General features: G+C 34.5%; 1 protein-coding gene across 3 annotated transcripts; it reads left to right on the top strand.

Annotated features, from left to right (window-relative positions):
- Positions 1-2492: 2492 nt before the first annotated feature.
- On the top strand, positions 2493-14960 carry LOC127858792 (uncharacterized). 3 transcript variants are annotated; one of them, XM_052396077.1, is made up of 6 exons: positions 2493-2616; positions 6110-6220; positions 6616-6777; positions 7209-7370; positions 11809-11971; positions 12901-14959. In XM_052396077.1, exons 2-6 carry the CDS (start codon positions 6148-6150, stop codon positions 13205-13207), a joined length of 867 nt encoding a protein of 288 aa, XP_052252037.1. In that variant the 5' UTR covers positions 2493-2616; positions 6110-6147; the 3' UTR covers positions 13208-14959. The 3 variants fall into 3 exon arrangements, with proteins under 3 accessions (XP_052252037.1, XP_052252036.1, XP_052252035.1); XM_052396076.1 differs by lacking the exon at positions 2493-2616 and adding an exon at positions 3373-3549 and having other exon boundaries at positions 7209-7361; positions 12901-14960; XM_052396075.1 differs by lacking the exon at positions 2493-2616 and adding an exon at positions 3373-3549.
- The last annotated feature ends 257 nt before the right edge of the window (positions 14961-15217 follow it).

The raw sequence follows: 15217 nt of genomic DNA, 5'->3' as shown, positions 1-15217 counted from the left end.
CACTCGTTTTGATTTACTGCGTTTGTAAAAGCGAGTGAAGTTTCAAAGTTTTAGTTTGTACTGTTAAATTTGTTGTTGTTTTTCTCTTGTACTGACTAACTTGTGAATACCTTTTTAATTGTGAAAGTGTTTAAAACAATTTAATAATAAATAGAGGACTTCGACACGATGGTACATATCGAATTTCCACCATGAGAACCTCGTTATTTTAAATTTCATAAAGTTCTATAATGTTATATTCTAAAAGAGTTATAGATTTGTAGTTTGTGACGACGACGGTAAAAGGAACAACTTCAGAACACAAGAATCAAAACCCTTAACGTTCACTGTTGGACATTAAATATTTTAGAGGAACGCCTAAGCCGATTTTGTGTCTAAAGACAGAGAGACAAACACACGGAAATACACACGGACAAATAGGTGTCCACTGTCATTGGAGTATCGCACATCCCCTTTTAACTACATAACTTGAATAGTATTACCCAAAAATCAGTTAAAAGAAAGGAGTATACCAAGCGTTTGCAAATCGTTCAAAGTGAGTATACGATGTAAGACAGTAAAACGAACTAAAGAATGGAGCGACCCAAATAAATCAGTTTTTATATATTTTAAATATTTCATTCACGGTTTGTGCAAAATGCATGTAAAATTTAACCGTTTGATTATTAACAAAGTTCTTTTTGTACTAAATCTTAACAAGAATCGATAATTCATCATTTAATGATAGAAATTTATGCACGAATGTAATACGGCTTCTAATTTGGCTCAACCAGATACACGCGCATTTGATTTATGAAAGAAAGTATCAGTTATTTAAAATTCAATGTTTGTACCTTTCGTTGTCAATAACACATTAGATGCCCTTTATCAAAACCAAATATTATCCTTTTATTATTCATAACCATTAGCAGGTTCATAGTGTATCTTTTCCATTCCGACAATGAACCCTATTGCTATTCCCATATTTACCTAGCATACAAAAGCACTGCCATTGACAGCACATCCTCAAGCTCAAAATATGTTTTGGGATAATATTCTTGTTTTGTTTTCTTTTGTCTTATGATTTAACAAATAAATCAGACAAAGCATCTCGAAAGTTTAATGTTTCAGATTTATTGATTAAAATTCTCATAAGCAATGCTAAATAGTGAACTTAGTTGAATCGCTCTGTATTTCACATCTGCACAATCCCTCTTAAGGAAATGTGGTTTTGTACTCTGTATTGAACATGTAGAGGGGCCACACTGCGTGCTAAGGGCGGTTATCATTGCCTGATGAGGTAAATATGCAGTTGCAATTGTGCAGCAAAAATGCTTTAAGAGAACAGTGCGATTACATATGGGAAATAACTTCATCGAGTTGATAAACACGTGACGTTGTAATTCACTTTTAAATACTTGATTTCAAGCCATAGATAGTAAACCTTTACTGTCGCTTCAATACAATTTGCACATTATCTATCTTACACCCAGTACCTGTGGACACCTCGGAGAAATCCGTTAAGTTAGTTCTCATCTTTTTTCCTGACTGTGGTAGATTGTGATACGAAACTTTCTGAACTATTAGAAATCCTTTTAAAATCACATATAATAAACAATTTTAAATGCTTCCATTAAAATAAAATTTCTATCGGTTTACAGAATGGAACATCGTTGTTTTCTTTGAGCTATTTACATCCCAAAGTCAAGCGCATTTTAGATTGTGTCACATACGCTCATGTTGTCCATAACTCTTCAGTTGAATCTAACTTAATTGATGAGAATCTACCATTTGGCTTTTTTGACAGATACACCCAACATTTCACTCACAGATATCTTGTCTGCGACCCTTTTCACAGGTGTGACGAACCGGCGCATGCATCTTCAAACTAGACCAAAAAGAAACTAATGTTCAATTAATTGATTTTAGTGTGGAGTTAAACGTTCTTACAACATAACCTTCTTGCAAGCATATACATACACATATATGCAGTTGTCCGCGACAATGCCATACTATTGTCGGTCGACTGTCGCATTCGAAATAGTCGGAGCACTGTCAGCATTTTGTCGGGACCCTGTGGGGACGGAATTGAAACATTTTTTGTAATGTATGAAAATATGATTGTCGAGTCAAGACTATCAGATAATTGTCAAGACAATCGGTATTGTCTTATTCGGGACACTGTTGGCTAAAGAACGGGTACTCAACACTTAAAGGCTTGATCTATAAGATTTTTTTGTTAAATTTATATCTTATTAAAAAAGGCAATTAAGTTAGACTCGGGTCCATCTGTACAACTTGACGACAGGTCGTGGCATACTAATAATACTGTGCATGACCACTATAAAACATTTCATGTTATGCCCTAGACATCAAGGACAATAAATAGCATAAGTTAATGTACAAGTACCCATTTGTTATATCGACAACGAGGACCATAATCGCTGATGTCATGAGCGTATTATCTAAAGTGGCACAGGGAAATTAAACATACTTTGTACGCAACATTTACAGATAACATCTCTCTAACGCAAAAAAAACATGTTGTGTTTGTTCATAGGGCGAAATATAAATTACAACATACATGTGCACCAGACGGCTCTATTCAGTGTTTATCTATCAACAGGATGCAATAAGGTTATTTGCATTATTTCCCGTTTCCGAAATATACAATACCATGTTATTAACCAAACAAGGTTGAATTTGAATTTACTGTGTTCTTTATTTTGTTTATTTTATACGGACTACCGTTAGGGCCATCGTTGTTACACATTAAAATCAAAAGGACGACAATGCGGTAGTGCGAAAGTACGATGGCGACAATGCGATAGTACGATGGCGACAATTCGATAGTACGATGGCGACAATAAGACAACGCGATAGTACGATGGCGAAAATGCGATAGTCATAACGTACTTTCGCCATCTACTATCGCGTTGTCGCATTGTCGCCATCGTACTATCGCATTGTCGCCATCGTACTATCGCGTTGTCGTACTGTCGTCATCGTATTATCGCATTGTCGCCATCGTACTATCGCACTGTCGCCATCGTATTGTCGCACTGTCTTCATCGTATTATCGCACCCTCGCATTGTCGCCATCGTACTTTCGCACGGTCGCCATCGTATTGTCGCACTGTCGTCATCGTACTATCGCACTATCGCATTGTCGTATTGTCGCCATCGTACTATCACACTGTCGCCATCGTATTGTCGCACTGTCGTCATCGTACTATCGCATTGTCGCCATCGTACTATCGCGTTGTCGCCATCGTACTATCGCATTGTCGCCATCGTACTATCGCACTATCGCATTGTCGCCCTGTGGATTTTAATGTGTAGCAACGATGGCACTAACGGTATTCCGTAATTTTATTTAACGGGTGGTTTTGTTCGAATAACCATGCCATTACATGCGATGGTGTGTGATTTCAAAAAGATAAAACGACAATTTTACAGTGGTTGATTATATAGGTAGATAGTTGCAGTCGATAATAACAAAAAGGAAATTAAATATATTGCATGCGTATTTCAATGAGTAATTTGTAATTCTTCTCAACAAAATGGAAGGTAAGAAACGTACATGTATATTTGCATTAATGTAGCTTTTTGCAAAATGTTTGTGGAGATTGAAATATTGTTGTAATTTTTTAAATGTGTTTGATTTAAATGAATTGCCATCAGCTAAATGTTTGTTTACTATTGTTATTTGTATTGTTTCAAGACTAAGTGTCTTTTTAACGGTTAAACCCCAATTATTAGCATTCACCATTTTGATTATCAGGCGAGCTTAACGTATTATTACATATCCATAAGCCTATATTTTCTAGAATACTTTATATGTCATTTTGCATACAAGAATTCATTAAAAAAAAGCTAGTGTTCAATTCTTACAAATTATTGTATTTTACAAAGCACAACAAAATGCAGTGTGATCACTTCATTCAAAATTGAATTAAAGAATATTTATTAACACAGATGCGGGAGGGCTTAATTATTGTTTAGCATTTAACATAAAATGCATTTGTTATGTACATAAATAATACATATGACGGTATAATTATTTTCTTCGTGTCGATATACTATTTTGTATTTTCCGACTTTTCGATGTAAATAATCGTTTGAAACGTTGCAACAACTGATATCAAAAAACTTGTTCACAGTTTGTTAAAATGATGATTTACATAATAATTGTCACAATTTCAAAAAACTATGTAGTATATAACTATGTTATTTTTAAACAAGCGAAATAACACCCCTTACCAAGACAAATATCAGATATAATGGTAAATTATTAGATTATCAATATACGCAAACGGTAGAATAATATCGAGTTTCAAACGTTTTTTATCATTTTTTTTGGAAAATATGAGTACTACAATAGTTTATGTTTCACCAATATATGGGCAGTGAATTGTGAAAAGGAGTTTAAATGCATGTGCGTAAAGTGTCGTCCCAGATTAGCATGTGCAGTCCACACAGGCTAATCAGGAAGGACACTTTCCGCGTTTATGATATTTTGCGTTTAAAGAAAGTCTCTTCTTAGCAAAATTCAAGTTTATGCGGAAAGTGTCGCCCCTGAAAAGCCTGTGCTCTAATATGAGACGAAACTTTACGCACATGCATTAAGCCCCTTTTTACAGAGCACGGCTCATATATTTAAGCCTGCGTAGCGCAGAGGTAACATGGACGTTTTGATAGTGCAGTTGTTGGTTAACGCGCTTCTCACCAAGGCGACCCGGGTTGAATCCCTGATCCCAGCGCATATGAGCTTGGTTGGAGTTCACTATAATGGGTTTCCTACGGGTACTTAGGTTCCCCAATACAGCCAAGACCACGCCGACACTAGATATCTTTCAGTAAAAACCAGTTAGCTGTAAATTGCAGCTTATTCAAATTTTCATCAGATCATTATTGAGTCTGGTAAATTATTTAAGGAGGAGTGCTGAGACACACTGAGGGTCCTCACATAATGCAGCCTCAGGAGTAGAAGGACCTCATACCCTTTTAAACACACACGCACAACGCAATGATAAGGGATACGCATTTGCTTTTAGAGGTCACGGGTTCGAATGCAATGGTGCCTTTATGTTTTACTATTTACATATGTAAGACAGTTTAACCATTGTATATGTTTTAGGTTGAATATTCGATGCCATCTTTTAAATACGAAATTCTGCAAACAGGTCCCTTTAGCGATAGTGTCGTCTGTCATTAGTAATACATTTAGGCGATAAGTTGTTTATTTGAACGATTTTATTCAAAATATAAACCTGCTTTTAAAAATCTTCATCCTTTAATCATCGGTTTATTGTCAACTTGCCATCCGGATTTGTTTTCGTTTATCAATTTTACTTGTTGATTGCACCTTTACATCCTGATGTGTATGTGTATAAGTATGATAGAGGCTGACTTCTGAATCTGATTTCGATTCTATATGTCTTATATAGCTCTTGCATTTCATTTTTGTTTTGCTTGTTTGTATCCACTGCAAATATGCGTGATTTATTTTGGGAATTTGTTCAGTTGAGGCAAGTTTTGCAGTAGAATTAATATGAATAAGCAGTAACATTGATGATTCTACAATTCGTTACAACGAGGAACACACATACACTCCGCTATAAACAATATATTGGAGGAAGAAAAATAATCCACAAAATGTACTCTTCTATGCGAACACATTTTGTTTCATAACTACCTTAATATTAAAAAACATAATGCACACGTGTAAAAATATACGATACGCATATACGTCAACGCAAAAAGAAGCCACTCTGATTTAATAATTAATACTTACAATATGTTTTCCTCAGTATAGACCAACACTATTTGTTTGCGTCTAACCTATAACATGTTTTTGCATTAAGGACGTACTTCTAGATCGTGTTTTCTTCTATTGATACAATTCGAAACATATACAGCAAGAATATTGCAGAGATGATTTATAAAATTTAATCTCCTTATCTTACTGATTAAAAATAAATAATGTCTTATCAATTATATATTAACGAAACAAAATGGCCGACACAATAAAGTACTTAAATTGCGAAACGAGTAGTCAACAAGCAACATTCATGCATGCATTTATAGAAACTATGCATGATATTTACATTATTCTCCATTATTACAGATTGTGCCAACAACGATAACCGGAAGACCATCCCGTTGATGGAAGACGGATGTGTACTTACTCTTAACACTACTGTCGTCACCGGACTGCAGCAGATCCCTGGGATAATATGTAAACACTTATATATATAAGCTTGCCCCCGTTCGATACTTTCTATTACTCATTAACACAGCATCAACAATAAAAGTGGTCGGAGAACACTTCTAAGTACACTTAATTTACTTCACGTAAGACGTCAAGTGCAATTCAGCATGTATTATTCAACTACAGTATAGCCCCACATAACACATACGTCGGTCTGTCGCACACACCATTTTCACATAAAGTATTCATACTGAAATAGCAGGCATTGGTTATAATCTATAGGCATAGTCATCGATTGAAATAATCTATCCGGTGCGTCAATGTCTATAATTCTTTACACGGCATTGTAGTTCTTGTGAAATTTGATGCAGAATTATATATTGATGTTGCTGTTTACACTGCTGTTTACCCTGCCATTTCAGACGATGTTGATTATAATAATGAGCTGCCACCTGAGCTACCAATCAGATCCACTCCCACAATGAAACCCGATTCAACGGAACACAAAGATTCGACAAATAAAGGCAAGCCACATGACGATCTACCAAATAAGGATCTGATACAGTCAGATTTGAAACTTAAACGTAAGCAAAGTATAACATTATTCTAGATTATTTTACCTTGATGATTGTATAACGATACGTTTACGACCCGCTGGATGGATATATATTTTTCTTATATAAATTTGTCTTCAAACACATCTTTGTGATGGATATTTTTCCTGGTAAAATGTATTTAATTTATTTCATTTGATGTACACCTTGTTTTAATAAACACATGAAAGTTCCTCGCTTAGTATTTAATAAAAAAAAAACACGTTAACATGGCTGACTACACTTAACGTGAGGATCGAAAGATCCTTGTAACAAAAAGGCGCAAGTTCATTATACTATATATATATTTCTCTCATGACACCTAACAGAGCTTTTCTGCATTTGTTTTCAGCAGCCGCATCAAAGTTCTTTTGCTATAAGTTTTATATAAGTGACTCACGTCAATTTATTCTAATTTTCAGCAAATATGGAAAACAAACACGCGCATGCTAAGAAACTTTCAAACCCACTTGCAGTGAGGTCGCCTCTGGCGCTAGCTGTAGATTTCAGCGATGAGAAAATTCCGGCACTTCCTGCTCGCAGGCGTCTGTCGCAGCCGACCATTATACCTTTTGGTAAACAAGGTGTGATATCCAAAACGGTTATCATTTAGAGATCGTTGAGCCTGAAATTATTTGTATTCACGTACAAAACGCGTTTGAGTATTTTTATGTAGTTTGCAATTAAGTAAAGCGCTATAATTGCCAGAGTTTTATTTGTGTCTTGTTCTGAGAAAACTGGGCATAATGCATGTGCGTAAAGTGTCTTCCTAGATTAGCCTGTGCAGTCCGCACAGGCTAATCAGGGATGACACTTTTCGCGTTTATGGTTTTTTTAGTTTCAAGGAGGTCCCTCCTTGCCGAAAATCAAGTTTAGGCGGAAAGTGTCGTCCCTGATTAGCCTGTGCGAACTGCACAGGCTAATCTGGGACGACACTTTACGCACATGCATTAAGCCCAATTTTCTCAGAACAAGACAAATTTGTATTTTAAGCTGATGTCTTATTTATTTTTGTTTAAATTACACATATTAAAGTCCCCGTTGATAGCTATATACGAGGGGTGTTCCAGAAGTTCGTGGATTTTTGCTATAACTTTCATTTGGTAACATAAATGGACAAACAAATAGCATGTTAAGAATATTTCGTCCTTTCCAAATATACTCTCCAAATATCATGGAAATACATAAAACAATAAATATATATCAGAGATTTAAACATGTGCACAATGCGCACACCGACGCACGTGTAACGTTTCTGTTAAACGTCAATGACGTTATGAAGTTAACAACTGTCAAATCTTTTCCACATAATCACCTCCAACGCGAATGCACTTTATGTATCGGGAAATCCACTTGTCGAAAGTGTCTCTATACCAGTCAGCGTCAAAAGACGACACGATTCGCTTTGCTGCAACTGTACGTTCCTGTTTACTTGCAAAGCGAATACCGCGCAACTTTGATTTAACTTTCGGGAAGACGCGGAAGTCCAAAGGGGCCAAATCCGGGCTGTAAGGAGGACTTAGGCGCTGTAACGTGGAATTTGCAGTAAATTCTGTTTATCAACGACATTTAAACCAAATTTAAATTCGCGTAACGCTCATACTTTTAATAAAATACACGCGTGCGCCGCATGTCGTTACTGAGGTCTCTATGGTAACGCGTTTCAAACGCGCTTTATGGAATTCATGCATTTTTAGCTTATATATAAAGTCCGTGATAATTGGTTTGTATAATATGTAAATTTAATTGACTTTTACTAGCAAACTAATAAGTTATAGCGAAAATCAACGAACTTCTGGAACACCCCTCGTATATGGGCAGACTCGTAAGAAAACGCGTTTTTATTGAGGATTTCGCTGAAAATCCTGTGAAAATCGGTTTAAAACAAACAATATAGTGATTTTTATTTTGGAGTCGAGTACGTTTAAGTACGAAAACGACCTAATAAGTATTCATGATTCGACGCGTTAATTCGAACCTAAACGAACACAATTGCGGATACGGGCGAATTTAGTGGATAGAAGGTAAGAACAAATGCAAATACGTCGGTTACAGACGGAAACTGAGTTGCAACGCTCCATTTTTGCTAAATCTATGTATGTATCTTCCATATGCTAATAATGTTTAGCGAAAGCTAAATATAGATAGAATTTGCATAACTCGCGACGCTGCAATGAGTTTCGCCTATTGCATGTATTTATGATCATGTAACCCAGACACCATTATGTTTGACGGAATGGCAATTATGCAGTCAATTGTTATACAGTCTGAACAAAGCACATTCACAGATATGGCAACAGTGTTTGAAAAATACATTGTTTCAACAACCCAAAAACACAAATATGTACACCAAATCCATATAATCTTTGACATAATTTGCAAATAGCTTGTTTTTTTAGCCTTATTTGATCGATTCGATTCCAGGTTTTCGATGTCACCCTCGATAAAAAAATATATTCCAATGAATTTATATAAAGTTTATTTCTCGCTATACGATTTATTTGCAAAAAACCGATCTATTCCGCGAACGATGACTTTAATGTAAGTTGTAATGACATGCTATAACAGCATTTGCACGGAATAAAGCAATTTAAGGCAATAGAGTCCATGAAAAGGTGCTTCGTCCCTTTTAAGGTTGATATTTCGAGAAATGATAGAAACAAATACATAATATCAACTTATTAATTTCCCTTATATTTGGTGGTTGGGAAAGCTTTACTTTTAGTATTTTTTATGTACTTGCTAGTTAATAAATTGTCATAACGTTTGACACGTGGATTAAAAATATTACCAAGTTTTTCCGAAACGCATTTAACGCATATTGCGATACTGTCAATCTGTTTGAACTTTTTAAAGATATCTTTTATACAAGTTTTATTTAATGAAATATACGATTCTAACGCTATTGAATGATAATTTGTATCAATTGCTATAGCATGTCATGTTGTGTTAAAATTGCTTTGCTAGATACAATAATTGCACGGCATGACACAAGATGACTTGCAAATTTACGCATATTTCGGCCTGCTACTTTATTTTGAAGGGTAAAATAGCGACATCAAGTAGTGTTATTCCGTGTTATTTTTTGTTTGTTTTCCATGCGACTTATTTTGTGACTGTGGAAACAATAGCATTCCGCTATCCTGATTATTCGTTTTGACCAAATATATTAAATTGTTTTCGAGCAGCAAATTAAGCAGTTTTAAACAAGCCGTCGTTCCAGCAATAGAATCGACCTCTTTTTAATGCATTGCATTCCAAACCGTAAGGTATCAGGGTCATTAAGCGGTCAGTAAAATGATCGTCATATAATAAAAACCAAATCGCGTTAACTACATGAACTGGAATTTTCTTTCGACCAGACATATCTTAAATGAAGATATTCGGCGATATAGTTATGGTCACAGGTGGAAGTAACGTGCCCTTGATGGAGTTAAGTATTTATTTATTTTTATGTTTTTAGGAGCCCAATATATTCAAATAAATATACAAAATCATGTTTAAAGAGAAAACAATTGACATAGAGCCATGAAAAAAATCCCCACCCTCTGATATTGGAACCATAACAAAGTCATTAACTAGAATTTATCATACACCTGTCTTCGCGGGCCGCAAAAATGTCAAAAGTAGCTTTAATCCAAAGCATCCCTTGATCCTCCTATGGGCAATTGGACAACCTTTCAAAAAAACAACTCTGTCCAGCCTTTAACTAACTTAATTGATAGCTTTCGTCCTATTTCTTTAAAACAACGAGGCGTGTCAAATAATGCATGCCAATGCAACCACTTACCCCTAAAAACTAAGTCCAATACAATCAGAATGATAAGTATTTTTCATTTATTAACATTTATTAAAACGTCGTTGTTGTTGTTGATTGGTTATTTATGTGCCTGGCTCAATAAGTGTAATTCAATGCTAATCCGGGTTCAAGAGCAATGGCTACTTTCGTTTTCAAGTAAACCAAATTTAGAGTTAAAACAGTTGTTGCAAAGAAAATATAAACGTTTGAATAAGTTTTTAGGGGAAAGAGGTTGCATATGCATACGTTACTTCAACCTGTGGTTATGGTATGCAAATAATAGATTCTTAATGAGTTTTCAACAACCCCATGATAATATTATTTTGTATTAATTTAACAAGAAAACGAGTATTCCCCATATTGACAAATTTATAATGCATGAGCGCGATGACTCCCGATACTATAAATAATCGAATCAAATACAAACAATAATAATACATTCGCTATATTTGATCTCATTAAAGTTATATTTTGCCCATTGTTCACTGTTGAATTGAGCTGAATAGAATTTACAAGTCAAAAGAGTTAGTTAAACTGTGGTAACTGACCAATTATCTACAACTCATCTTGCTACCAGTTATTTATAAAAATATATATTATATTCGATATTTTACATGACTGTCCCAGTCCTCTAAGCCGAGCGGAACTTAATAGTTCTATTAGGATCAGAGTGAGTGTTCGTGTGTCGTAGGAATAGATATCGTTGCAGGAAATTAAAATGATCCGTAAAAAATGTGTGTCTTTGTGTTGTATGAACGAATCTGCACTAAACTAAATTTAGATTCACATCGTACATCAAATCATTTCTGTCGTCAGTTGTCAAAACGAAAGTACGGTTGATATTCAAATGCATTATTTTTCTCTTTACGGGATAATTTTTTAGTATGTTGATGCTGCATTAACAAATATAAGTGTATATTAAGTGAAACCACCAAAAATAAACAACGGTTGCGATAGAAACCTATAAACAAAGCATATACTGTTAGATGCTCATAATATCTCTTTAATATAACTCTTTATCACTAACACATACCACCGCCGTATATCTTTTGGAAGATATTTCTTGTTAAATTTAACACCTCCTTAACATTCAAACACCAGTTATGTGTGTGTTTGTGTTGCTGCTATGTTATGTAAGTTACATGTCGCAAGCATCATGTAATAATTTTTTTTCTGTATGTTGCAAAATCTTGTTTGTAATAATTGTACAACAACTTTTTCAGCGGCGGAAGCGTATGTCAACACGTCAGTTGGCCAGGTAGCAGTTCGTCCTTTCACGTGGAAGAGCGCGGATCCGACCGAAAATGACGTCAATGTTAACACCAATGCCTACGAATCCGTTGGAACAGAAAAATACGTGTTGTCGGTGGCCCATGGTGACATTAAGTATGTTGCACGATTATTGAATATTGGGCGGTTTAACCGTTTGTGATCGATGATGTTTAAGATGATATTTTAAATGGCATTGTCTTTATTATGAGGAAATATAATTATGATAACAACAACAACCGTAATATTAAAGTAACAATAACGCTCAAAAATATCGAATATTTCGTTAAATAAAGCTAACCCATACAAAAATCAATGTTCCGTTTAGCAAAATGCAAAATTTCAACGTTAGATGTTGTCTGGTAGAATTGATTTAACGAGATACAAAATGCTCGTTTTTATTTTTTTGTGGCCACAAATAATTCCATTTATATCTCCCGCGAAATATCCGAACATTTACGGGCGGACACGAGATTAGATACGGTAAGCGTCGGAAGCATGACGTAGCTCTCATGAATAATCATTCTGTGAAATCAAAATGAATTCTTAGTAACTGGAACTTAACGAATGCGAAAATGGCTTGTATAAATTATGCAAATGAACGCAACCCGAATGAATCCGATCCTGACTCGAAAGCGAAAGTAGATTACATCGTGGAACGATATTTAGATATTTAGATGCTTAAAACTTGCCGAATGCTTGTAATATTACGTTTTTACATCAATGTTACTTGTTTTTAGGGTCTTCCTATTGTAATTAACCATCGTATGATACTACTTGCTGTCGAATGTATTTTTATAGCATAATACAGTAGCCGTATGTATTGGTGAGCGTGATAGTGACTTTAATAATAATATTCATTTATAATAATAATAATAATAATAATAATAATAATAATAATAATAATAATAATAATAATAAACAATAATAAAAATAATAGCAATAATAGAACGTATATGAATGCTATTGCTTGCTGCTGCTGCTGCTGCTTAAGATTATTAAGTGAGAATAATAAGGATAATTGTGTTCTTTTTCCAATTTTTAAGATCTGTCGCGAATGGAAAAACAAACGAAAGCAGAATAATTTCTAATGATGATGGTGACATAGATAAAGATCAGAATATAAAATCCGCCAATATCGAGAGAGTAAACGACATGACAATAAATGAAATTGGCGACATTTTAAGGCTTTTAAAGCTTGAAGAATACGTAGAAATTTTCAAAGAAAATCACGTGGACGGAGCCATCTTGACAAGTCTCGAACGTGATGATTTGGTGAATGAGTTGGGGATGAAGAAACTTCCGGCGACGAGACTTTTTATGTACATAACTGCAAGCCACATCCCAAAGTGATGCCATAGATGACCCTCTCGAGAATGCGTTGTTCATGTTGTGAACTGCAAATGAATTGAGTGATTTGCTTTTATTTCTTTGGCTACGGGTAATGTTGATATCGGAATTAAATTGTAGCATTAACTATTGCACATAAGTATGTATATGTTTAAACAATGATTGCAGCAAATGGCATATTTTTTTCCAGAAGATTCACACCAATAAGTTTAGCTTTAAATCACGTTTCCATCGGCGAATATCGTTTGAACTTGATTGGATTGGATACATTTGTAGACCACGAACTGATATTTCACTACGACTTGTGTTACGTTGTTAACGAACTTCTACGGGAAGTAAATATCGATTTTCATTTGGTTGATGGGGTGCTTTGATTTGTGTAATGTAATCCGCAACTTTGTCTTAGTATATAACTAGTATTTACGTGTTTAACTATAGATTCCACACAATCACAATTGCTTTGGTGTCTTCAACTTATATTTATTGCTTAAATCAAGAGTATTTGCGCCATCGGCTATTAACACGGTTCCATTCCGGGAATAATGGCACGTTTTAGTCTTATTTAGATAGGCTTATTAAATCTAGTCACGCGTTTGATAACTTCGAATCTCGGATACGTAGGTTAAGTTCACGTATGCTTTTGATTTTATTAAGTACCCTGACGAGCCTTCACCATTATTATACATGTTTATTCCATGTATCCAACGTAGCTCTTGTTATTTGTTTATTTTCCTTGATGAAGCGGTACCTATAGCAGTATATTATTAAATGATAACACACCGTTAAGTATTTGCAAAATAACAAACAATTATCTGACCTAATAATAAACGAAATCCATTGAGGGACACACGGCATGCGTTGCTACCAATAATATGTATATTAATTAGTGTTCATTCTGATTAATTTTGAATATATGTTATTGTATGAGATTTGCAATTACAATGTTAATAACTGTAAAACCGAATTATGCACGCTTTCAATGTATTTTCATGTTTGCCATATCGATTGTTTGATTGGGTAAGCTTGCTGTTTGATTACCGCGTTACGGTAGACTTATGCTAACATGCTTCGTTTAATTCCTTTGGTTTGAAGTCTGCTGCGTTGTTTCATACCAAGATTTTGCAAATCGGTTGAACATGGATGGGTAAGAGAGCTTCGGAAATTGGCTTGTATGCCGAAATCAGCATTTCAATGGTCGAAGTCAAATACCTCTATATATATAGATAGATACAAAATTATTTCGACTATCTTTTTTGTTTTCATAATTGGTATAAAAATTGACAATTTTGATGGTATTGGGAGGGGTAGCAGCATGGGGAGAGAGGCAGCAGTATGAGGAGGGAGGGGGGGGGGGGGGTAGCAACAAATACCGAGTGCCTGTGAATCCATTAATATATATGCTAATTATCTATATGTTTTCCTTTAGACTATTTGAAACGTTTATCTTATACAAACTACAATTATTATTTATTAGTCACTTGTGTAATGTGTCCAGTACTTCCAGTGATAGCCATTTTTGAGATATAAGTGTAATAGTGTAATTATGTATGATGTTTATGAACATATTAAATTTTAATTGTCAGTTTAGTGAAAAAGATGATTTTAAGAAAAATAAACAGGTAATAATTCATATCTAAAAATTGTCATGTGTCTGACATGTTGCGGATTTATTTGTTGATGGAAAGAATTGTGTAGCTGCTTAATTTACGACTTTAAAAAGAAAATCATATATATATATATATATATATATATATATATATATATATATATATATATATATATATATATATATATATTGTAGAGGTATTCATTCTGAATAATAGACTAAAGGTGTAAATGTTCCAATTTGTAAAATGTGCTGCATATCAAGTCTAAGAGGTTAAACATAAATAAATACAATATTTTAGTTATGTTCACATGTATCAACAACATAATAAATAAATGGCCAAACATAACCGTGCGTTAAACGATGCTCAAGGCTTTTTTACTACGTCTGTTTATATTCTATGTAAG

The sequence above is a fragment of the Dreissena polymorpha genome, chromosome 14 (assembly GCF_020536995.1).
Source record: "Dreissena polymorpha isolate Duluth1 chromosome 14, UMN_Dpol_1.0, whole genome shotgun sequence".
NCBI classification, from domain to species: Eukaryota; Metazoa; Mollusca; class Bivalvia; order Myida; family Dreissenidae; genus Dreissena; species Dreissena polymorpha.
Note: the sequence above shows the minus strand (reverse complement) of the source record. Positions and strands in the feature narration are given on the sequence as shown.

Excerpts from the sequence above, each read along its gene's own strand:
- LOC127858792 (XM_052396075.1), top strand. Across the intron at positions 7,371-11,808 it reads TATACCTTTTGGTAAACAAG|CGGCGGAAGCGTATGTCAAC; the intron begins GTGTGATATCCA and ends CAACTTTTTCAG. Across the intron at positions 11,972-12,900 it reads GTGGCCCATGGTGACATTAA|ATCTGTCGCGAATGGAAAAA; the intron begins GTATGTTGCACG and ends CCAATTTTTAAG.